The sequence below is a fragment of the Micrasema longulum genome, unplaced genomic scaffold (genome assembly GCF_059751315.1).
Source record: "Micrasema longulum isolate JH-2025_06_02 unplaced genomic scaffold, ASM5975131v1 h1tg001055l, whole genome shotgun sequence".
NCBI classification, from domain to species: domain Eukaryota; kingdom Metazoa; phylum Arthropoda; class Insecta; order Trichoptera; family Brachycentridae; genus Micrasema; species Micrasema longulum.
Window position 1 is genome coordinate 243,380 of NW_028278243.1, and position 24,046 is coordinate 267,425.

A 24,046-nucleotide genomic window follows, 5' to 3' on the forward strand; every position below is an offset into this window, starting at 1 on the left:
TGATTTTTTATAAAAAGAGCGAAAGTAATTTCTGAAAAGCGCGAGTACATACCTAAAACATATTAATTTAGTGAAAATCAACGGGTTTTTTATAAGACACCTATTGAACCCGTATTTTTTTCCCACGAAAGAATTTCTCGAGTTTTCTTTTTTTCAATTACTAAAAATAATTCCATAAACAATAGACTAGACAACATGACATGAAAAATCAAAACCGACAACGAATTGAAAAATTGTCTTTGATACGCAGTGAAATAACAAAAATTTTTAGTAACCTCTTGTTTCGCCGACTTCGAGAACTTTTGATAAAATGGCTAGAGGAAGCAGTGCCGGCTTTGATAGACATATTACTATATTTTCCCCCGAAGGTCGGCTTTATCAAGTCGGTAAGTTTCTTCGAAAAATCTGTTGATTTTTTCCAAATAAAGGAATTATTAAATGACACTCGTCCCCCATGCAATGACTGTCATAATTGAATTGTGTTGAATTATTTACATTAATGTATGAATGCATTTACATATCACTGTACACCTAATACTATATGTTATTTATTAGTGTTTTCGTGAATTTTGGAAATTTCCACCATCTACATTTTTGCCACTGACATTTTATTAACCAGCACAATTATTTTTTTTACTTTTATTAGTTTTAACCTATTTATCATTATACTTTGTTACTTTTCAACAGAATATGCATTTAAAGCAATTAACCAAGGGGGACTTACCTCTGTGGCATTGCGAGGAGACAGTGTCGCAGTTTGCGCAACACAGAGAAAGGTTCCTGATAAGTTGTTGGACCCCTCATCAGTAACTCATCTTTTTCAATTAACTGAAAATATTGGATGCGTTATGACTGGAATGATTGGTAATATATATTTTATTTATATTTTATGTTGCGATTAATATATTAACCCCGACCACTCCCATAGTATAGTGAATAAAACGCTCCACGCACAGAATTTCCATGTTGGATTGTTTTGTTATGGGCTGTAATTGAGTCTTTTGTGGTGTAAAAATAGATTTTAATGCTTTCTATACGGTAACTTCACAACTTTAGTCTTTTACCGAAATTAAAGAGATTTAAAGTTAAATTATCTAATTGTTTTCAAGAGAATAATGATTCTCTAAATTTATAATAAATATTTGGGGTTTATAGTCCATGATCGATGACATACACACATGCTAAATAATTTCACCTGAAATATAGTGCGACAACTGATGAAGCAAGTCTTAATTTTATATTGAATATAAGACTAACAGTATTGCACACAACAACAAGAGCAACGTCCTGCAGTACGTCAACATCGTTCCGACTAAGGAGACACATAGGTCAAAAGTTATTCATAGAAGAATGAGTTTATTTAAAAATTAAATGTGAGACACCATTTATAAAAGAAACAAACTTTATTAAGCAGACAGGTTTTTTTAAACACATGTTCAACAACAAAAGGTTAGGATTGGGAACTGTTTATCAGCCAGTATCGATGTTACATCAGGTGTACCCCAGAGTGCCCATCTGGCACCCCTTCTTTTTAATTTGTTTATTAACGATGTAGCAAATGTATTCTCCTTTACTCGTTTTTGGCTCTTTGCGGACGACAATATATTTTTTTAAATAATTCAAAATACAAATGACTGTTTGCTGCTTCAGTCGGATATTGATTCTTTTAATATGTGGTGCAAAGCCAGCTACCTAGAATTAAATATTTAAAAATGTAAAATAATGTATTTTTATAGAATTAAAAAAACCTATCTCCTTTGATTACAAAATATTAATTCAGATGTAGTCAAGTCTATTAAGGACCTCGTAGTTATCATGGACTGTAAACTTACCTTTAGTGAACATATTGATATTATGATTAACAAGTCACTAAAAACTGTTGGGTTTTGTCAGCAGGACATCTAGTGACTTTACTAATATGTTCACGGTTAACACACTCTATTGCTCACTTGTTCATCCTCTTTTAGAATATGCATCCGTGATCTGGTCTCCCTTCTATGTAGGCCGGATAAATCATATTGAATCGGTGCAACATCGTTTGCTAAGAAAAGTAGCATGGATGATTGGCCCCGAGAGGGGAGGCTATACTTACGGAGAAACGGATTAAATGTTAAAAATCTCAAGTCTACAAAAATGTAGAAATAACATTGACTCCATATTTATGTTTAATTTACTGAATGGCTTAATTAATGTACCATTGTTACTGGAACAAGTGGCATTCAATGTCCCAATCCGCCGGTTGCGAAATAATAATGTGCTGTTCCTCGATCAACACAGCACAAACTATGGCTTGCATGCACCAATGACCCGATTGTGTCATATTGTAAGCTCGATGCAAGATCTGTTTTTTGGTGTAAGTCTTTGATTTAAAAAATCACTAAGATAGGCCGGATCTTGTCTTGAGGTAGTAATTTTAATTATTTTTTTGTCCTAGCTTTAATTTTATTTAATTGTATTTTATTAGTGCCTGTATTTATTATAAGAAATTGTATTTACCATTGCTAGAATGGACTGCATAAGTCCGTCAAATAAATAAATACAATATCAAATTTATAAAAAATTTAAAAGGTAGATTTTTAAGTACTGAGTATAAAATAAAATAGTAAAAAAATATTGTATATGTAATGCGTGGACTGTGTTTAATAAAACAAACAATAAAATAAATACTTTCTAAACTAAATTTACATTAATAAAATTAATATAAAACAAAAAATATACATATTTTGAATTTATGGGTGTATCTATATTTTTTATTTTTCCCGGGAATTATTATTATTTAACCATTTATAGGATCTAGAGTGAAAGTAGGTTAAATGCTGTCGAAATGCGATCCCTCACGCGAAAGTGTGGCAAAACGATGTATGATAAGTGCACAAATGTCAAGATCTGTGAACTGTGTAAGGCTGAGATATGCATTATCGACAGAATCAAGAAAGGGGTGCTGCGTTGGTTTGGACATGTAGAGCGAATGGACAACGAAAGAACGGCTAAAAGTATCTACGATGCGAATGTTGATGGATGCAGAAAACGAGGAAGGCCGAGAAAGACATGGCACGATCAAGTCCATCAAATACTTGAAGATGGACATGTCAAAAGTAGGAATAATCGGCGTGCGTGCATGAGAAGATGTATGAATGTAGAGGAAGCGAGGTCTGTATGCAAATATGATATGGAGTTCTATCCTCTCTGCGCACCTCTATGGGGAAACGGCGTGATGGTTTTGTCTGTAGAACAAAGTGGTTCATAAGTATATCACCAGAATTGAGGTATTTATTTTCTAATATTTTGTATCAATAATATGTCTTATGTCACAATAGCATCGTAATAACTAAAGACCGGATTATATGCAGCATAAAAATGCTGAAATATGCACGAAAATTGCTTTAAATATGCAAGCATGAAAATATGCAACAATTTTTGTTTTTATTAATGTTGACAATAATTATTTTTCTAAATTTTCTCTTGTGCCTTGTATCAGTGAAAATATTTTTATAAATCACAAATGAACATTCCACATCCACTGAGGTTACCGGACAGTGCTTGAACTTAGGTGCTAAATTAGGGCATATTGTCTCTGGAAAAATTTCACCCCTGCCACACGAAGGTTCGAAGCCGGTTGTTTAGTAAAATATTTTCAAGCTTTTCTCTTAAGTTTGTGCAGGAATGTCTCTGGCAATTCGGAGTTTAATCAGGATTGTACGAGCCTCAAGTTAAAATTTTTAGGTCGGCTACAACTTTTAAGATCTGTAAAAATAACACAAATATGCCCCATCAGCAGGTTTTCACTAATATATGCTAAAACCTGTAAAAATAGACAAAATATGCTAATGCAATTGCATATAATCCGATCTCTACTTATAACATACACTGGTAGATCAATTTTCCACTCGGCTTATTCAAATGTAATAGGTTTATTATGTTGAAAAATAACATTTATTAGGTTGCCAAGACGTAAATTGACACAAAATATGTTTCCCATAAAGGGTTAAAATGTTTAGTGAGCTTCGAAGTCTGCTTTTACTCTTTACATTGGAACTCCATTTATCCAAACTCCTGTCATCCGGATTGCCAAATATCCAGATCGTTATCAGGAAATAAAATATAAAGGATAAGTTTTTAATTTAATTGTGCAATTAACTTTGCTGGACATGTTTAAGTAAGTTTTTAATGTGATTCCAATTTGCTGTATTATTTCAAATGCAATTAAATCTGGCATACAATTAATCCGGATAATTGAAGTTTTACTGTATCTATATTTTTAAGTATCATTATTTTTCTTGTTTTTATCCGATCCTCCAATATCTTTAATTAGTCAGTCTGTATACTTTTTCATACAAATTAAGGTTTTCCGTGAACTTAAATATTTTCATATTCTTTCTTTCTTCTGCAGCCTTATTCTTTCACTGCTGGATAAAGGCCTCTTCCAAACGTCTCCATTTCTTCCTATCACCCGCTTTCATCATTCACGTTTTACCGGCAATAGAGACAATGTCGTCGTCCCATCTTTTCTGTGGCCTTCCAACACTTCTTTTGTTTGCCCATGGTCTCCACTTTATTATTCTGGGTGTCCATCTGCCATCATTTTGTCTCGCCAAGTGTCCTGCCCACTGCCATTTCAATTTCGCTGCACGATCCACGACTCCGGTTCGGCGCCTTATTTCTTCATTTCTTATTCTGTCTCTTAGACATACACCAAGCATCTGTCTTTCCATGGATCGTTGCGTGCATTTTAATTTCTGGCTACTTTTTTGTGTTATAGACATGGTTTCTAGTTCGTATGTTGTCACCGGCAATATGTACGATTCATATACTTGTCTTTTCAAGCATACAAGTAAATTCAAGTAAACATGCCGAAAGCAGCCCAACTTAGCCCTATTCTTCTTGGTAACTCCGCTATCTGGTTATCTTTACCAAGTTTGGCTTTGTGTCCAAGATAAATGTATTCATCAACCACTTCAATTTTATTATCATCAATGAAAATGTCTCATCCTGTTAGACTCAAAATCTTTGTTTTATGAATATTCATTTCCAAACCTTTCTATGTTTCTCATATTCTTTAATATTGTTTTTTGCTTTGTAAATTATAATTAGCTTATTTAATTCAATATTTCTGTTCTTTTCATTTGTAATCCAGAATATTGTTTAAATTACTTGTTAATTCATTATTTCTGTTGTTTAAATCATTGCTTTATATAGTTAAATTTTAAGCGAGTACATGTAATTGGATGGCAAAATTGTCTTTTTTCTCTATGAATAAGTTTTGTAACCTGTATTTCTAATAAAATATAATAACAAAACAACTTTTGTTTTTAACCACTTTTTTTATTTCCTCTACTGACCGGTTTCAAAGCTACACAAGCTTATTTATCAAGTAGTTAATTATACCTTGATAAAGAACCTTGTGTAGCTTTGAAACCGGTCAGTATTAAAAATGAAAAAAAGTGGTTAAGTACAAAGCTATTTTATTGTTATAATGAATAACCACAAAGTTAATGCTCCAAATGTAAATTTTATAAAATAAAATATATTCGTATTTTGATGAAAAGTATTCAAAACAGCCATGAAAATGGAATATCATTATAAAATTATTGTTTACCTTCACATCAAACCAAATCGGTTTTTAAGTTTAAAAATTTATGATAGGTTCTAAATTACATGTTTTTATAGAACCTGTGAAATAGGGTATTTTTTAATGATATATTAATATCTAACTGAGACTTGAAAATTATTTTGAGAGGGGAATAATGAAGTCTTGGCATTTACCGAGCTATCATCGGCTGAATACTTACTCCTAATACTGTAACATTTACCGGTGAATCCATATTCCATTATTGTTTCCATTATTTTTGTAATGTGAAATAGCTGAAATGTTATGAAACGGTATTATTTTTTACTTTATGGATTATTAAAAAAAAACATAACATTGCAAAATGCGTATTTTTAGTTAGTTTTTTCAATTTATTTATTTCAGCTGATAGCAAATCCCAAGTCCAGCGGGCTAGATACGAAGCAGGTAACTGGCAGTACAAGTACGGCTATCAAATCCCAGTTGATGTTCTATGTCGGCGCATTGCCGATATCTCTCAGGTCTACACGCAGAATGCCGAGATGAGGCCACTCGGATGCAGTGAGACATTTTTTTCTTATGTTCACATAAAGTTGAATTGATTTTGAAGTTGATTTTTTAAGTAAAATTTAATTTCGTGATTTAAAAAAATTATATACATTAATTATTCTATGTTATATAACGTTTGTAAATAGTTATAAAAAAAAATATTCGATACTTAGTTCACAACTTAATAAGCACGATAGAAAAAAACCTTATTTCTTGCATTTTCAATTTCAAAAAAACATTGAGGTTTCAAAAATATGTGTAAGTTCTCATCAATGCATTATGATAGAAAAAATAGTAATTTTTATTCAGCTGTTTTCATTTATCGTAAAGACTTCTTCGTGATGACGCTTGTGTGTACTTCATTAAAAAAAAGTTCATAATAAGGATGACAGGTTTACCCATCCCAAGTGTTTTTTTTACATTAATTATTTATTTATAAAAAAAAAGAAATATTTGCATTCTTATGATTTACCCAAATGTTTTTTCAAGAGCCATTTTCAACGAGTTTTAAATAACTTACTATTAGAAAATGGGAATCAAGTTGGAGTAGAGTGGGATTCGAACCACGAATCTTTGAGCAGTGAGTAAGACACCAGCAACGGGACCACAACCCAATTAAATTCAAATTGTATAATATGCACAATTACTAATCCATTTTCAACACAAATTCTTTTAAAGTGTGTAATAGCTTATGTTTTATTATGTTTACTGTATCCAACAGGCATGATGCTCATTGCTTTTGATGAAGAAAAGGGACCATGTGTGTACAAAACAGATCCAGCCGGTTACTTCTGTGACTATCAAGCTATATCTGTAGGAGCTAAACAAACCGAAGCCAACAGCTACTTGGAGAAGAAACTCAAAAAGAAGCAGGACTATACTTATGATGAAGCCATTCAGCTAGCTATTTCATGTTTATCCACAGTTCTATCTGTTGACTTTAAACCATCAGAAATTGAGGTTGGTGTTGTGAGCAAGAATAACCCCAAGTTTGTGTAAGTTTGCTTTTAAATAACATTTCATAATCTGGCAAATAATTGAGTTTGCTGGTTCTTTATTAAATAAAATATTTTTATATCTATTGTGCTTGGATTTTTATAACAATTCTTTATTTACAGGGTGCTGTCAGAATCAGAAATAGATAAACATCTCATCGCCATCTCCGAAAAAGATTAAGGAATAATAGATTTTTGTTAAATACAGTATGATGTATGGTTTTCAGCATTTTCTTTTTTAATAAAATAATTTTATATTCTTTGATTTTGTATTATTTTGAATCTTTTTTACTTTGTAACCCTCAGTTCTACCTATATGGAATCCCCATTACATCAAACAGTTTTTATTTAAATATTATGTACAGTAAAAAATTAACAAGTAAGCTAGGCTGAGGTTAGTTTTATATTTCAGAAAAGTAATTTAGGCCACATCAATGCAAAAATTTAAGCCGGATCTGAGTGAAAAGATAGTGGTGTGGCGTTATATCCTCTCTACCTATCCATATAAGAAAACAGTTATTGTTCTCTTGCTGTTGTAAAGTTTTAAAATCAATCTATGAAAGAAGTACTGCCATGTTTCACATATTTATATAGTAATGGCATTTGCCATTTATTTTAATTTGATTGCCAGAATTTTATATTTATAAAATTATACAAGTCTTTTTAAAAGTTTGAACACTGCAGTGAATTTTTCATAAAAAGATTTATCTCAAATTAAACCCTTCAATGTAAATGATAAAACATACTTTTTGAGAAAATTATAATTGAAGTCCTTTAGCGGCCCGTTAACAATTTATACCAACTCGCTCAATCTTAAGATTTTTTCATACAAGTCAAAATTAATTCATAACAATGATATGATTTAGATAAGTCAATATTAATTCATAAAAATGTTATTTTTATTAATAAAAAGTATTTATATAATCAAAGTGTTTTGGAGAAATTGAGCATTTCATTGTTTCATTTCATATAGCTTATGTCATAATTTGGAGTGTATGTAATTACACTTATATGTAAGGTTCAGAGAACAGTAATACTATACATAACATTTTGGATTAAAATTATTTACTGCAATAAATTATTTGTATTTCAAAATACAATTTACAAAGTTAAATAGCATCTACAGGATGGTTAGAAATAGCCCTTTCAAAATGCAATTAAGACTAAGCACAAATATATAGGTATGTGATTAATATATCACATAATAAGGTATAAATGTGTTCATATAATGAAGAAATTAAAACAGTTAAGGAAATAAAATATGATGAATGTCACTTCTGTAATCTAAAAAAATATAATAATAACATTCATTATAGCCAGAGTAATATGTAATTGCTTTTACTCGATTGCCAGACCAGCGGGACACAAAATGTACCCAGCTGCTGAGCATTTTGCCTACGTGAGCTGATTTTTTAGCCTTATTTTGTGATTGTAATTTTTATGTGAAAACTGAACATAATCGCCGATGGATTGCAATTCTTGGTTGGCCTCTATTTGAACTGTATATTTATGTGCTTTAAACTCTACGATAACGTCGTTATAAGATTATAACTTTACTTTCTTAGAGTGATAACTAAAACTTGGCACTTTGTCTTAGAAAAAATAAACATCAAAAAAAAAACCAATGTAGGATAAAAAAAGTAGTAAAACAGTATTTATACACATACTGGATATAATGGGTACTTTCTTTAGTCTATGGCGTTCATTTTCAAACCCGCTTGCTGTGCTAATTTGTAAAAATTGTAATTTTGTTCCATCATATCAAGTATTGCATATTTCTAAAATCTCTATAATATTTGCTATAAACTGGCATAAACAATATATTAACTGTTAAATACTATTTATAAAAAAGCCTACATTGAATTTATTCCACGAACTGTCACTTTATTTTAATAAAACTACCAAAATACTGACACTGGTGGTGATTTTATTGCTTGAATCTATCCTTAAATACAATCAATAATGAACAAATACTTACATTTATCGTTGTCTCTCTAAAAAAAACTTTTATGTGACAAAATCGAAAAGCAAAATCACGATCCATTGAATGCAGTTTTCGGCACTGTTATGACGCCAATGTTGACGCAACATGACGTTGTTTGATGGATGGTATTAATTAGTTTATTCAAATAGTATGAAAAATCAATGTTAGTGCCTAAAGTCCACAATAACAAAGAAAATTAGGAGAATTCCGCTTGAATATTTTGAAGCGCAGATTTGCGCTTCGGCACACAACAGGTACCGAAATTGATGGCTGAGATCTGCGCTCTGGCAACCGAGCGGTTAGGTTTTAAGACAATAAAGTTATTTTTTAAAATGGTATATAACCTAGAACCACACTAAAAGTAATAAGATTCTTTGTCATGTAACTACACCATACATCCCTCTATAATATAGTACATAGAAATTATTTTAATATTATAAGAGGCTAGTTAATAATACTAAGGAAGAAAATAAATCTTTGAGAAGGCGGAAAATCTAGTTACAATCCTATAGTGTATGACAAAGTGTAAGCTTCATTCTGAGTATTGAATAAGTTATGGTATTTATGAAAAATAATTAAAACTTAGTAGGTTGATGAAGCAAAACATCATGCATAGCATATTTCCAAGTCCACTGTCGAGCGAGATGTTCAAACTTCTTTCTGTCCATGTTGTACATGTGCCCCAAAACAGGCTCCATGCAAATCTTCAACAGAAAAAAAAAACATATAATATACTTCACCTGCGCTGCTATTCCGAACGCTCTTGCGGCTGTAGAAAAAGCTTTTATGTTACCTTTTTAACAGAAGAAATATGTTTTATATTTATGAATGCAGTGCCACATAAAATGTATATTTACATACAAAATACACGCTATAAAAGCTTTTTATACTGCCGCGAGAGTGTTTGGAATAGCAGCCCTGGGGTTGAATCTACATCTTCGACAAAAACATGTCAAGTACTTACCTTGGTGTACGGGTCAGTCAAAAGACTCTGGATAGATATTAGAACCTTGCTAATTGTAAGTGCAACAGACCAGTTGTGATGGATACAATCTATGCCCACGTCACCGTGCCTCGATATATTTGGATGTAATATTTTTGTTAAAAACCTGACTACTGGTGGGTTTAATGGATAGCTGGAATAAGAGGCAAAATTATAACAACGCTACTAGCTGGATCAGTTCGATTGGCTCGTAAGTCTGGCAATGAGGTTTTAGTTTACAAAAACGTGAATTATGCAGAGGGTAAATTGACATTTTCTATATATCATATTTGTTTATTTTTACATAGCAACTTTCTCATACATGACTTAATTCAGGCGACAACTCTAGTGTCATAAAAGGTATAAAATACCTGACGAATGGCCATTTCATCATAAAAATAACAAACAATAAATCCAAAATTCAATACGAAATTGGGTATTTGAAATTGTTTATATTTGACAAGAAAATTCCAGAGTTTGATTCTTGATTATGTCAAGACTGATTAATTTAATAATATTTAACATGTTACCTTTTCAACAGAAGAAATAATATGTTTATAATTATGAATGCAGTGCCACATAAAATGCAAGGAAAAGAAGGAATAATAATGTACTGAATTTGGGATAGTACAAATTTAGACATGGCACATGATTGAAATGTATGAATTTACCTGTATGGAACTTGTATATAAAGATAAAACAATCCTCCCTCATATGGAGAGCCAATGGGACCAGTCAGAGTAGCTTGCCAGTGACAACATTTTACATCTAATGGAATTGCTGCTATTCCTTCCGGGGGATCATTGTGTAAGACCTAAGAAAATTACAATTACACATTAATTTTCATAGACAACGTAGAAAACAAAGTTGTGAAAAACACATATCAATGTTAAAATTCAAAAGGGCCACAAATCGAAACTTGACTCTTTTAAGCAAAAACAAGTTTTTGTTTTTTTTATAATTTTACTTTTTATATTTATGTTTTTTTATCATTAGATGTGTTTTTAAAGCTGTATCTATCTAATTATGGAGTTTTGTGCTAACTATTACTCAGAAACATAAAACATCACATAAGTCCCTTTTGCATAAGATGGCGGTTTTGCTCCGAGTTAGCCTCAAATTTGGGGTCTATATAATGCAAAATCCATGAGTCTTTTTCTTATAGGAAAATATGACCGATTTAAATCTCATTTTTCCAATAATTTAAATTTTGGGGTTTTCGATTTGTGGCCCTTTTGAATTTAAGCAGCAATGTAACTGAAACAAATCTTTATTCAATTTCTTGACAAGACAGTAGTGAATTTAGTATTTCATGGTCTCTCTACAGTTGACATTGCCGTTGCATTAAATATAAGTTTCAATTAATTTATGACATTTCATTTAGATTTTCTTATTTTTTGACAATACATAATAAGTATAAAAGTTTGACAATGAAAACTTATTTTTACTAAATTCATTTAAGAAACTGAAGTTGGCAGAAAGACTATGATTTTTATGATAGCAAAAATGAAGTTGAATACACTAATTTATTTTTTATTCTTTATTCGGATAACCAACAGCTATATTTATATTATATATAAAAACATAACAAATTACAAAGAAGCAATTACAGGTTTTCACAAGTAACATCACAGTAAGTTAAAAATTATTCTCAAACATAAAATGAACAGTAATCTAATATAAATCTAAAAGAAAAGAAAAAACACTACAAATAAAAATATGTAATGAACTTCAATCAGTCTAATTCATAATTTCTGGTTTTATTTATTCCTACAATTCAGTAAGAACATTTTAATATGGTTATTAGATGGGTTTCAAGTGCAGACCTTTGTTTCGGTATTTAGCCTATTCCGTCGCCAGCTATTTTCTTCTCCAACTGGCTGTGCTTGTACTGCCATCTGCACTAGACATGTGTAACAGAAGCACGATGTCATCAACTTTTGATAAGTCTAAAAAAAATTTGATACATGTTTATTTATTTATTATTTTTAATTTTTAATAATAATAATATTACGTCACTGCAGCCCATGCCGAAAAAAAAAACTAAATATATAAATAGGCTATAATTCCCAGTGATTGATATTGTTGTTATCACTGTATCTTAAATGAAAAGGAAAGGCCTATATATTTCATATTGAAATAATGATAAGGGTATTACTATTATTTCATATGCATAGAAAATCTTACTTACCTTAAACCAAAGATTATTGTTCACTAAGGACTTGTACAGTGGCCACCTTTTATTGGTAAACTTTGCCCAGTTTTGGTTGGGCACATGCGCTTTGAGTAGATTTTTCCACTGTTGGCAAACCATGCTTACACTACATAAGGATAGATCATCCAAGTAACTGAATATCCACAGAAGAACTAGAAGTATTCAACATGGAAAATCACAAAAATTAGTGCTTCAAATATTAATTCTATGAAATAATGTGTTTTTTAAAATATTATAGAAAAACTCCCAAGTTTTTTTTGTTGTAAAAATGGAATATGTTTATTTTCTTGTATTATAAAAAAAGGATAGATATTATTTATTGTAAAAGTTATTTTCTTCCCTGTGAGGGCATATAATTTTATCTCCAGTGGTTTTTTTCAAATCTTTATATAAATCAATAACTTTCTCAGGTTGAAAAACACAACAGCGAAAAGAAAGTTAAATTAAATGTAAACATCATTCTCTGACATCAACAGATCACAAATGTGTGAGTTGTTGGCTTACACTTTTCAGATATAATTATCAGAGTTGACAAAAATCACGATACAAGGTCATGAGATAAGGGATATTTTACAAATTTCTAATGTTTTACTGTCGAAATATTTGATAAAAAAGCTATCTGAAAAAATAAAAAAATAAAAATATTTAGTATATGTACCTACGTATATAAAACTGTCATTTTAGGTAGGGATATTGGACATGACATTGTGATAAAAAATATATATACTGAATGTACTGGAAAATCTAGACAGTTTGAAAAAATTATAATTTAAAATGCATGTACTTATAATGATATGATGACAAATAATAGAGGTAAAATTTTGACCAGAAAATGAAAAGTAGTTCTATATTTACACTTTTAAGACTGATATTGAAACTGGATGTCAGAATTTATTTTTAATGATTATAAAAATATTATTAGAGTTTTTAATACGCAAGCAAATGCTTACTGCATATCATATAATCATTAACAAAATTATTTTGTAAATTCTCCAATCGTGACTACACCGGCTCAGAAACGAGTGTGGAAAAATTGATATCTTTAGTTTTCCATTGTCAGTTTTGAGATTAAAAATTCTAATGGCGATAAAATCAAAATAACTTGCACTATTCGAATGCTGTAAAAATCGCTTTGACTTTTTGTATTATTATTATTCATCATCATTCCCTTTCCGCACCTAATGGTGCATAGGGCACTGCATTGGTAAACCAATCTTGATCACTTTTGTTACATGAAGGTAAGATGATCAGTCTTACGGTTCAGGTACCGGTCCAGGGACTATGAAATATTCTGGTGTGAAAACACCTGTTTCAATAAATATTTCATATCAACCATGTCGGGAATCGAACCCGAGATCTCTCGCATGGTAGGAAAACTAGCTGACCATTACACCAAGAGGCTGACTTATTATACCGAATTATTATTATTACCTACACTTAAATAATACCAATTTACACTTAAATTTTTTGTCTAAAACCGTTATATTTTTTCTCATTTAATGAAATAAATATGTACCTACCTACTTAAATACAGTATTGTATCTTTATATCCATAAACCATAATGTTTTTTGATACTTTATTTTTACTTCATATTAACATATTATCATAACTCTTAAATTTTTATTTTATACCTGTCTGTAAAAGCTCTCTTTTTTTATTATCATTGTATTTTTAAAAAAAAAAACTTATCTTTGTTAACTATTTTATTGATGACTGTATTATTTTTTTTGTGTAACTTTTAAAATTATTTTGTAAACATTTGTTTATTGTAAAAGCCTTCTGGGAATTTAATGTAGAAAAATAAATGATTAACTACTTTGAAATTTCACAGATTCACGTGATCAATAAATAACCAATCAATTCGGTAGTCAGATGGCAGAAGGGACCATCTGTATTTTTTTCTGTGTTTTAGTTTTCAAAAGTTTTAATGAATATATCGGTAAGTACGCATAGAAAAAGAAAAAAACAGCATTATTTAGAATGGTAATTTGTTATTTAAAAATAAGGCTAAAATATTTTAGTTTGTGGATTGAAGTCTTGAAATTGAGTTTTAGCTCTCCTGAACATTTTTGAAAATTACAGATGGTCCCTTCTGCCATCTGACAACCGAATTATAGCATTGTTATGTATTGTGTTGTGATAGCTTTCCGCTTTCCGGCTGGCAATTTTTTTCAACGTTTGGTGTACTTCAGCTACGGGGTTCTTCTTTTGAATAACAGCACAATTTACCGACGACACCTCGTGACATCATGGGCGAAGTCATTTCATAATTACAAAACTTCAAAAAGTCATAGCGATGATAATACGATACATAAAAAAATATTTTTTAATTTTGGTTTAGTTTGATAGTCTATTAACAAAATAAACATTGAACTTCTTCGTTGAAACAACTTATAGAATAATATTGACGTATTGTCGCATTAGATAATCGGACAATTACAATAGGGATCAGACAATTTATTACCTTCAGGGGGAAGCCTTTGGACAAGATCAGGTTCTATCTGATCTCCCGGACGTGGATTAGACAGCAACTCCAAACGATTTTCTATATTGGGGGGAAGGTTGGGTGCGATCATTTGAGAAAATATTGGAGGATTCTGTTCTTCTGGCACATCTTCATCTTCATTATTAACTTTGTTGTTATTGGCGTTCTAAAGACAAATATCAATCACACCTTTTATACATAATTCTAAAAAATCATAATACAAGGTCATCAGATAAGGAACATCTTAGAAAACCCAAATTTCTAATGATTAACTGTCAATAAAAGACACATATTCATTGTATGCAGTATTTAACTACTTGCTGCAGCGAGACTTATTTTCGGAATCTCTAAGTTCAGTCATATCACTCCACTACTTGGGAATTACACTGGCTACGTTTTCCACAGAGGGTCGAATACAAACTCTGTTGGCTTATGTATAAATCACTGCACAACTCTGCCTCGGAATATCTAAGGGAACTATGCATTCCAGATGAACTAGCTGGCAGGCGTCTCACGCTTAGATCAGCTACGTCTACGGCGAGAGGAAAAGTTATCATACCTCTACGCAAACAGCGCACTACATTTAGTGAATGCGCATTTGCGGTTGCAGGCCCTATGGCATGGAATGCTCTCCCAACAGAGGTGCGAGGCTGTGAAAGTGAAGTGATGTTTCGGAACAAACTTAAAACCCACTTGTTTTCTAAATCATTTGAATAAATCTGTAGCATGTGACAAAAAAATAAATTGTTTTAATTAAATTACAAATTTAAAAGCTTCAATTAGATTTGTTTATCTATAGAATCACTATGTAAAGCACCCTTGAGGTACTATATTACGAAAATGGCGCTATATAAGTTATCCATAATAATAATAATAATTACCACAAAAACTCAGTGAAATGAAATCTAAATTTACAAAGTTACGTATTCAATAGATGAAGAAATATAATACTCGTAAATATTCCATATACGGTTATAGTTGACTTGGCCATGTGCTGTGTATGCCTCCTGAGAGCCTTAACCAAGCTTGCCTACTTTACAAGGCATCAGGTTCTCGACGTTCTGGATGTCCACTGCTGACTGTTCGTCGGCAGTTCGTGTCAGAACTACGGGACGCGAACCTGACTTGGGAGGATGCACACTAGCTGGCAGCTGACAGAGATGCTTGGAGGATCTTTGTGGACGCCATATGCTCCAATTAGGGAGCGGACATGGAATAATTAACGAAATATTCCTTACCTGTAGACACCATGAATTTACATTGTTCGGCGGTTTGGGTTGATTGACATGCTTTTCCGAGGTATAATTCAAATCACAGGGCTCATCATTGCCAGAATCGCCATCATCAGTTTTCTCGCTGCTTGTAAATGAAGTTGGTAGAAATGTAGCATAGTCGGGAAATAGAAAGGAATGGCAAGTTAGACAGACTGGTTCCCCAAAACACGGGCCATAATATCCATTGCAATCGTAGCATGATGTGGTCTGTAAATAATTGTATAATCTTCTTATTAATATATAATGCAGTGAGTAGAGAAACTAAGAGTGATTTAAGTTAATTACCGTAAATTCAAATTGCAAGTCAGGTTCCTTATAATGGCACAATGCTAATGTTTCACTGGAAACTTGATCACCATTCGATTCTAAAAGCTCCAAATATTTTACCGTATTAGTTATATCCATTCTTGTGTATTACTAATACAAACTACATTAAGAATGATAATTTTATTTAGATGACGGAAAGCCGAGTCAAAGTATAATACTGTACACAATTCTGCGAGTCAATTCGTAAATTGTTTTGACGTTTGTTTCTCTTTTTAAAATTAGTTTATGGCTATTAATAGTACGTTTTCCTATGTTCAAGCATCAAGCAACACAGGTGTACATGTTCAAGTACGTAGATACTTATTGATATAAAATTGTAGGTAACTAAATCCAAATAAAAATCACTGATGTCTTACTATAATAAAATTTGGCATATATAGCATAATTTTTAATAAATATTAACTGAAAGGAGATTTATTGTACATTACAATAAGAGAATACATCACAGAATGCATAGATGGCTAAAATACTAACCCCTATTGAAGTACCAACTTGTAATGTATTTACAAAAAATAATATTGTTCTCTGAAATTTCCTTAATCCATTAAATTTTTAAAAATCAAACCAATGGCCAGAGGCGGACCAGCTATAGGTTCAGTTGATACAAAAAACCAAACACTTGATTACAAGGGGGGGGAGAATAATATTCTCGCATTAATTTACAAATCCTAATAAATATTCCTCTCCCTTTTCAGCAAGTGGGGCGCTAGATTCCGTTAACTTGGCGATGACAATTGCATGGCCATCCGATAAAATCATGAGGGTAATTACAACAACTAGGTAGCATCGAAATAAGTATTTTGAATTAACCTCTAATAACACATTTTTGTATCCTCCTCTATGGATACTACAAATAAACAAGTTGTGGATGCAAATCATCATACTATTATTTAATTGTATTATGACTTGTCTATTTCTAGCATTCATGGAGGAAGAAACAAAATTTGAAGTTACCTAGTTGTAGCTCATAATATTTTGTTATATGTGCATGTTTACACATTTCAAATATTTGATACATTTCTTATGTTATTCTTTTTATGTTGCTTTTTTCATTTTATGTATATTTATTTTATTGTTAATTATTTTCCACATATTTTTAGTTAAATGTTTCTTCTTTTGTGTTTTTCTTTACAACTGAATTATGTTTTATAGTTTAATTTTATGTCTAGGTATAGATAAATTTATATTTTAAAAAAAATCTTAATCATCGGTTCTTGTTATAAAACAAACCATATTTTTTAATTGTTTTAAAGATTGAAACTAGTTAAAAAAATATTCGTTATTTTTATTAAAAATTGAAAAAAAATATCTCTCTTTAAATATAAACATCTTGATTTATTACAGAAGTAGCAATGTTAATACAGGATAATATATGAAATCTGTATTTTGAAAAAATAATGTTTATTTTACCTTCTTGAATTAGGGATAATTTTTATACAAATAGACCTTCTATTGTATTATACTATTATTATTAATACCTCAAATGTTTCCATGGGAACAGTCCTTGTTGATTGCTGTTTGACTTGATTTGATAGTTTATTGATAAAATAGTGTGATAATAAACAGCTGATAAAAAAAATGGTGAAAGGTAAAATATAATAATTTCAAAATAAAAATAAACCTTTTTTTGGTTACACTGAAAATTTCTCAAAAGATATACATGATTTTTTAACCTTCCTAGTGACTGTAGAGATGGTGCGCAAAAAGGCAGAACATCATGACATGCAGCTAGCACCTTTGAGGGAAATTTCTTTACATCAAGAAAGTATAGAGAAAATTGAATACATACAGGACTGGTGTCCAAAATTACAAATTTTATTACTTCAATCTAATCTTATTGCAAAAATCGGTAATAAAAGCCCCATAACACTTTGTTACTTTCCTACTAAGCCTTATGCAAGAGTAATAAATGAATTCATAATACAATTGTTTTACGCAAAAATAATAAATGAATAATGTATGGATTATGATTTTTTCTTCCAGAAAATTTAAATAAATTGAAAGAACTAGAATACTTAAATTTAGCAATTAACAATATTGAATTAATCGAAAATTTAGAAAGGTGTGAATCTCTTCAAAAACTGGATTTTACACTGAACTTTATTGGAGAATTAACCAGTATTACCAATCTTGTTGATAACTATAACCTTCGAACACTTTACTTAACTGGGAATCCATGCACAGGTTTGTTGACAAATTCTGGTACCTAATAACAATTCTTATCCGGTAATGTTATTTTAAATATAATTCTATTTTCCAGATTATACGGGATATAGAGAATATGTTATATCTATTTTACCGCAGTTGGAGTCTTTAGATGGTGAAAATATTAAAAGGTCTGAAAGAATTTCTGCCCTTCAGAATTTTTCTGCAACTGAAAAAGATATTATCAATCAACAAAAACAATATTCATTGAAACGATATGAACAAAAATGTAGACTGCAAAAATGGTTTGAAGAATCGGCATATCAAGATGATAATCTCGAAGATGAAGAAAAATCTAAAAGGTAGTTAATTTAATGTTTGAAGAAATGTCACTATATTTTCTTAGACCTTTAACTAGGGCCGCATTAAGAAAGCCAGGCTCCCTAGTTCCTTAAGAGTCGGGAGCCCATTTTTGTTTCTGAGCAAAAAACAAACTTATTATGTTATTTTTACATGGGTAAAAACACAGACAAACAGGCATAAACATATGGTGAAACCAGGCCCAGAGGCAGAACTAGGTGTTTTAACGCCGTGGGCAACAAAGAAAACTGGGCTGAAAAGAATTTTATTTTTTATTTTTATTTAGTCTTAAAATAGTACAAACATAATAAATGAATGTCCTAATATTAACTTTTATCTTTTTATTATTAAAACATATACTAATTATTAACATTTCTAAACAATATACGGACACTTAAAAAGAAAACTTCCATAAAGCTAACACGAATAAGATTACTTTTTAAAAACTAACTTATCTGCTAAACACATGTTTTTTTAACTGACATTTAAATGAAATAATATTTTTTTGCTCTCTTTTTTCCAATGGTATTTCCTTATATTGCTCTCACTACAATGACCTCCCCGCACTATTTTTCCACATTTCTTCTCCCTATTGTACTGTAATTTTTCAAGTTTTTGTTTTGGTTTTTAAAAAATGGATTATGATTTTAGCTGGTTGGAAACAATTTACAAAATGTACAAAATATTGAATAAATAAAAGAAGTTGATGATGCATATGAAATTATTTAACAATGTTACGCTACACTGTGTATCTAATAATGAGTTCGGTGAAAGTCATTAAATATTTATATTTAGGTTTTGGAATGAAAAAAGTGAACATTCTCCTGAAGTCAGAATTGAAATGGACAGACAAACTAATCTTCGCAGGAAAGCAAACAACAGCTCTGAAAATAAAGTTGAGAAAAAGGAACGCCCACTATTTACTCCCGAAGGAAGACCTTTTAATATCAACCAACCGAAGATAAAATTTATCTTCAAAGATGATAATCCAGAACACTATGAACTAGATGTAGAAGTATTCAAGTAAGAAAGAATATGACCATCTTAAATTTATTAATTATATGAAATATTTTGTATTTTCACGGATTTTAGGACTCTTTGGGGAATTTATTTCATTGAACAAAAAAAACAGGTATTTATTACATTCAAGAAAAAAGTGATTAAGAAAATTGTGTAAAAGTATGATGATAAACAAAACCATGTACACATTTTAAAAATCAAATATCAGTTTAACATTGTAGGTGTAGAGAGAGAATTACATAATGATATACACATGCAGTTATTTTAATACATAGATTACTAAGAGTGGTTAAAACTCCTTTAGGTGTCCAGGCCTTTACATATGTATATTTTGTGGATGGCGTCCATATTTCATATAAAAGAAAACGAACATGTTTAATTTTGATTTCAAAAGAAAAAAAATATGTATAAAAAAGGAAATTAGTTGTTAAGATTTATTCTCCCGTTTTATTAAATTATTCATGGACAAATTAAATTATATACTTGTTAATTAAATATTATCATGAAAATTACATTTAATCTTTTTTTCTTAATTATAGGTATTTAGATATAAGTTTGATAGATGTTGATGTTCAGCCCACTTACGTACGTGTTACTATTAAAGGAAAAATATTTCAACTTTGTTTACCAGAAGAAGTTAACATTACGAATTCCACTGCACAAAGGTCTCAAGTTACTGGACATTTATCAATTAAAATGTCCAGACTGAAGAAAATTGTTAAGAAAAACAAACAATTTATTGATTTTGAAGTAAAATCTAAAGATAAAGAAACCCTCGGAACATCAAAAGAGCAAAATTATCAACCAAATAAGTAAATATTTTTGAGTTTTAATTAATATTTTTTTAACTATCGCAGAGTACAGTGTTATTACAAACATACATTTTTTCATTTAAGTAGACCAAGCTGATTTAAAGAAAGATCTTTATACTATAAATAAATATGTGTGTGTATTTTCCAGACGCGAGTATTTGGAAATAGGCAGTTCACATGACATCTTAAACTTCACTAATATAAGTAGCAAAGTAAATAATTCAACTCATATTCCTCTAACACAAATATTTTTGCCTCGAGAAAAGCTACCACCATCAGATTTTACAGATAATCCCGAGGTTCCGGAACTTCTATAGCCTGTTTAAGGTAAGCTGTCTTTAAGAACACCCCTTTCTCCCATGTGTACACTGGGCATTATATTAGGAGTGCTTTTAACAACTTTAGCAAAAGAGTGTATGTCACAACAAAAGACTAAGCCATATGCTCCTCGTTCATAGTTGCTGCTTTTCTTTAAATGTTTAATCCAGTTTAATGAGTTACACAAACTTGGACAAAAGACTCCTTGACGAATTTCACTGATAGAAATAAATGGGTTATTGATAACGACGAGTACAACAGCTTTGTGCTCATTTTCATTAAATACAATTGTCCAAACATATTTCGGTACAGGATATTTTTTTCCTGGTTTTAGATACATTTTTTGATTTTGATCTCCGGCATTAAGAGATAACACTTCATAAGTTCCAACATAAATATGTATAGTGTCATTTACATTTTTAGTTTCGTTTCTCTTGAATGCGTAAACTATATCATTTTGCAAGTTCTTAAAATTACCATTGGCAACACTTTTCCATAATGCAGCTTTATTTGAAATAAATTTAGTTACTCTTCCATTTTGATTATAGAAAAATATGCTAGGAAGTAACTTTGTGGATGCTAATGTTTGATCGGCATAGTAAAAATTGAAATTTTCTAGCATAAATTTAGATTTTTTATTCATTGCTATATTGTTAGTAAATACCTTTTCAGCCTCAATTTTATTTGATTTGTCAAACATCATATTGAAATTTCCTAAAATGCTTAATTTTGCTCGGCTATCATCAGTGTGTGCTATTTTATCTATATTATTATCCTTTGAAATTGTCATATGAGCAAATACGGTTTGACCTAAATCAGTGTCATAACATATTTCAACCAGATGAAAAACAATAGAATGGCGATGTTGGTACGAACGTCCTTGAAAAGGGTTCTGACAAAATTCTACTTCATGTAAAACATCTTCATAGTGGTCAGCCAAACAACCAAGTTCACTCAAATGATTTGTGATCAAGTTGTCTTCAAGAACTCTGAATCTACCATTTTCACAGAATGCTTTAATAGAATTTTTCTCTGGGTAGGCAATAAATTTTGTTTCGTGGCAGTTTAAATGTACTTCATCTCCATGCTTTATGTTCAAGATGTTTTCAGCTGCAGAATGCGATAAGACCACAGGTAAGTTATCCGGAAGACAATCATCACAGTTAACGTCGATATTGCAGGACTCTGAAAGAAGAGAGGATGTTAATTTTAAAAACAAGAATTAAAATCTTTATTTATGTTTTCAATATAACAAGCATAAAATTAAGAAAGATCTTCGAATTAAGAAGAATCTTAATTCTATCATAACAAGACTATTGTTTATGATTTAAGGTTATCCATTCCATTCATAGTTATAATGCAAAAATCAAATCCACAATCATAGCTTGAACCTAAGATATTGAAACTAGATTAATTGACATGTTTCATGATTTATTAAAAACTAGACGCATTTTTCAATATAATAAATATTTTGTGAACATATATTACTGTTTTATTATAATCTATTAAAACATTGTTGAAAATGAGAAAAACTAATTAAAAATAATCAAATGAGAAAGTACACTCTTTATACAACTTATAGAAAAATCATTTTGAGGGAGTATGTGTGTATATTTCTATAAAAACACAACCTGTATTCATTTTTTAGTACCAATATAAAAAAATACTTGTAAGTACATTTTAGTGATATATTATAATAATACAAGTATCAAGAGGATATACATATACAAAGCTTTACTTTACGCAAATGGGTACTGAAATATAATATTTTAATCACTCACCTTCGCAGAAAGATCCATTAAAATAAAAAATAATCACAAAAACAATAATTCCAAGAGTTTTCATTTTGAAGTTTATATGAAATGATTTAAATTTAACTGGAAAGATGCTACATATAAACTTTTATCTAACTTTCTTGATAACCTTTGTTCACTAGAACAAATATCTATTTACCAGTGACTGACTTATGTTTGTTGGGAATTTATTTATCTACATAAAATGATGTTATTTGTTTCAACCAAAATACTCAAAGTTTTTTACTTTGTAAAACCCTTTTGGAAAAAAAAAATTGAAATTGTTAATTAGAAATTGCAAATAATAAATCCCTGCCTATTCTTATCCCTACATTAATCTTCAATTTCAGTCAGGACCCAGTCAGAATAGTATATGGGGTTCGGTATATCTAAAATACGTGATTTTGAAAAAAATTACTAATTCCTTAAAACCGAATGGAATGTAGGATGAATAAATTATTATCTTTATGAGAACTTTTGATTCAATAATAGTTTTAGTTTCTCATACATCGAAAATGTCAATTAAAATTATTTTATTTTTATTTGAACAAGTATACCATACAAAATTTAAATGTTAAAAATGATTTTTGGAAATTGCACATAAATTTTTAAGAAAACAAAAAACAAAACCTTTGAAAAAAGCAAAGCCTTAGAAAAAAAAATATAACCTATGTATATAATAACGGATATCCCAAAATTCACGCAAGAAGTAGTTTTGACAGAAAACACAGGTTTTTAATTTTAAAAATGTACATTTTTTATTGATTTATAAATTATACTGTAAAGGGTTGTGTATGGAATAGCACATCGGACCGTGCACAGCGAAGAGATTTCATTGAATAGATTATGGAACAACAAGTGGATGGGGATTTTTTGAACAAAATCATTTTCAGCAATGAGACTCATCTTTTTGATGGTTTCAAATGCATCTACAACGTGTCGCTGTTTGGTGGGGATTTTGGGCTGGAGGCATCATCGGACCGTTTTTCTTTGAAAATGCGGCTGGTCAGGCAGTAACAGTTAATGGTGCTCACTATCAAGTCGTGACAATAAAGTTTTATGTGCCTAAATAGCAAGATATGGATGTGGATGACATATGACTTTAAAAAAATGGTGACATATGCCATACAGCCAGAGAAACAATTCAATTACTGTATGATTTATGTCTTGGTAGTGTAATTTTCCGTTTTAGTCATTAGAATTGACCACCAGATCATGTA

At 30.4% G+C, this 24,046-nt stretch overlaps 4 protein-coding genes across 4 annotated transcripts; 2 read left to right on the plus strand and 2 right to left on the minus strand.

The window, feature by feature from the left end:
- The first annotated feature begins 20 nt into the window (after nt 1-20).
- On the plus strand, nt 21-7,372 carry LOC148277287 (proteasome subunit alpha type-6-like). The gene is made up of 5 exons (XM_088233095.1): nt 21-386; nt 688-864; nt 5,972-6,127; nt 6,837-7,110; nt 7,234-7,372. Exons 1-5 carry the CDS (start codon nt 311-313, stop codon nt 7,289-7,291), a joined length of 741 nt encoding a protein of 246 aa, XP_088089221.1. The 5' UTR covers nt 21-310; the 3' UTR covers nt 7,292-7,372.
- Nucleotides 7,373-9,017: 1,645 nt separating this feature from the next.
- Nucleotides 9,018-16,615, minus strand: morgue (modifier of rpr and grim, ubiquitously expressed). Its single transcript, XM_088233094.1, has 8 exons — nt 16,337-16,615; nt 16,016-16,258; nt 14,757-14,943; nt 12,268-12,443; nt 11,903-12,025; nt 10,748-10,890; nt 10,059-10,230; nt 9,018-9,798 (listed from the first exon to the last, which is right to left on the minus strand). Exons 1-8 carry the CDS (start codon nt 16,454-16,456, stop codon nt 9,670-9,672), a joined length of 1,293 nt encoding a protein of 430 aa, XP_088089220.1. The 5' UTR covers nt 16,457-16,615; the 3' UTR covers nt 9,018-9,669.
- A 1,261-nt stretch (nt 16,616-17,876) lies between these two features.
- On the plus strand, nt 17,877-20,719 carry tilB (touch insensitive larva B). Its single transcript, XM_088233099.1, has 6 exons — nt 17,877-17,966; nt 18,060-18,227; nt 18,362-18,562; nt 18,639-18,885; nt 19,679-19,906; nt 20,443-20,719. The coding sequence occupies exons 1-6, from the start codon at nt 17,957-17,959 to the stop codon at nt 20,717-20,719; spliced, it is 1,131 nt and encodes a 376-aa protein (XP_088089225.1). The 5' UTR covers nt 17,877-17,956.
- LOC148277290 (uncharacterized) lies at nt 20,335-22,975 on the minus strand. The gene is made up of 2 exons (XM_088233096.1): nt 22,815-22,975; nt 20,335-22,218 (listed from the first exon to the last, which is right to left on the minus strand). The coding sequence occupies exons 1-2, from the start codon at nt 22,876-22,878 to the stop codon at nt 21,038-21,040; spliced, it is 1,245 nt and encodes a 414-aa protein (XP_088089222.1). The 5' UTR covers nt 22,879-22,975; the 3' UTR covers nt 20,335-21,037.
- Nucleotides 22,976-24,046: the final 1,071 nt, after the last annotated feature.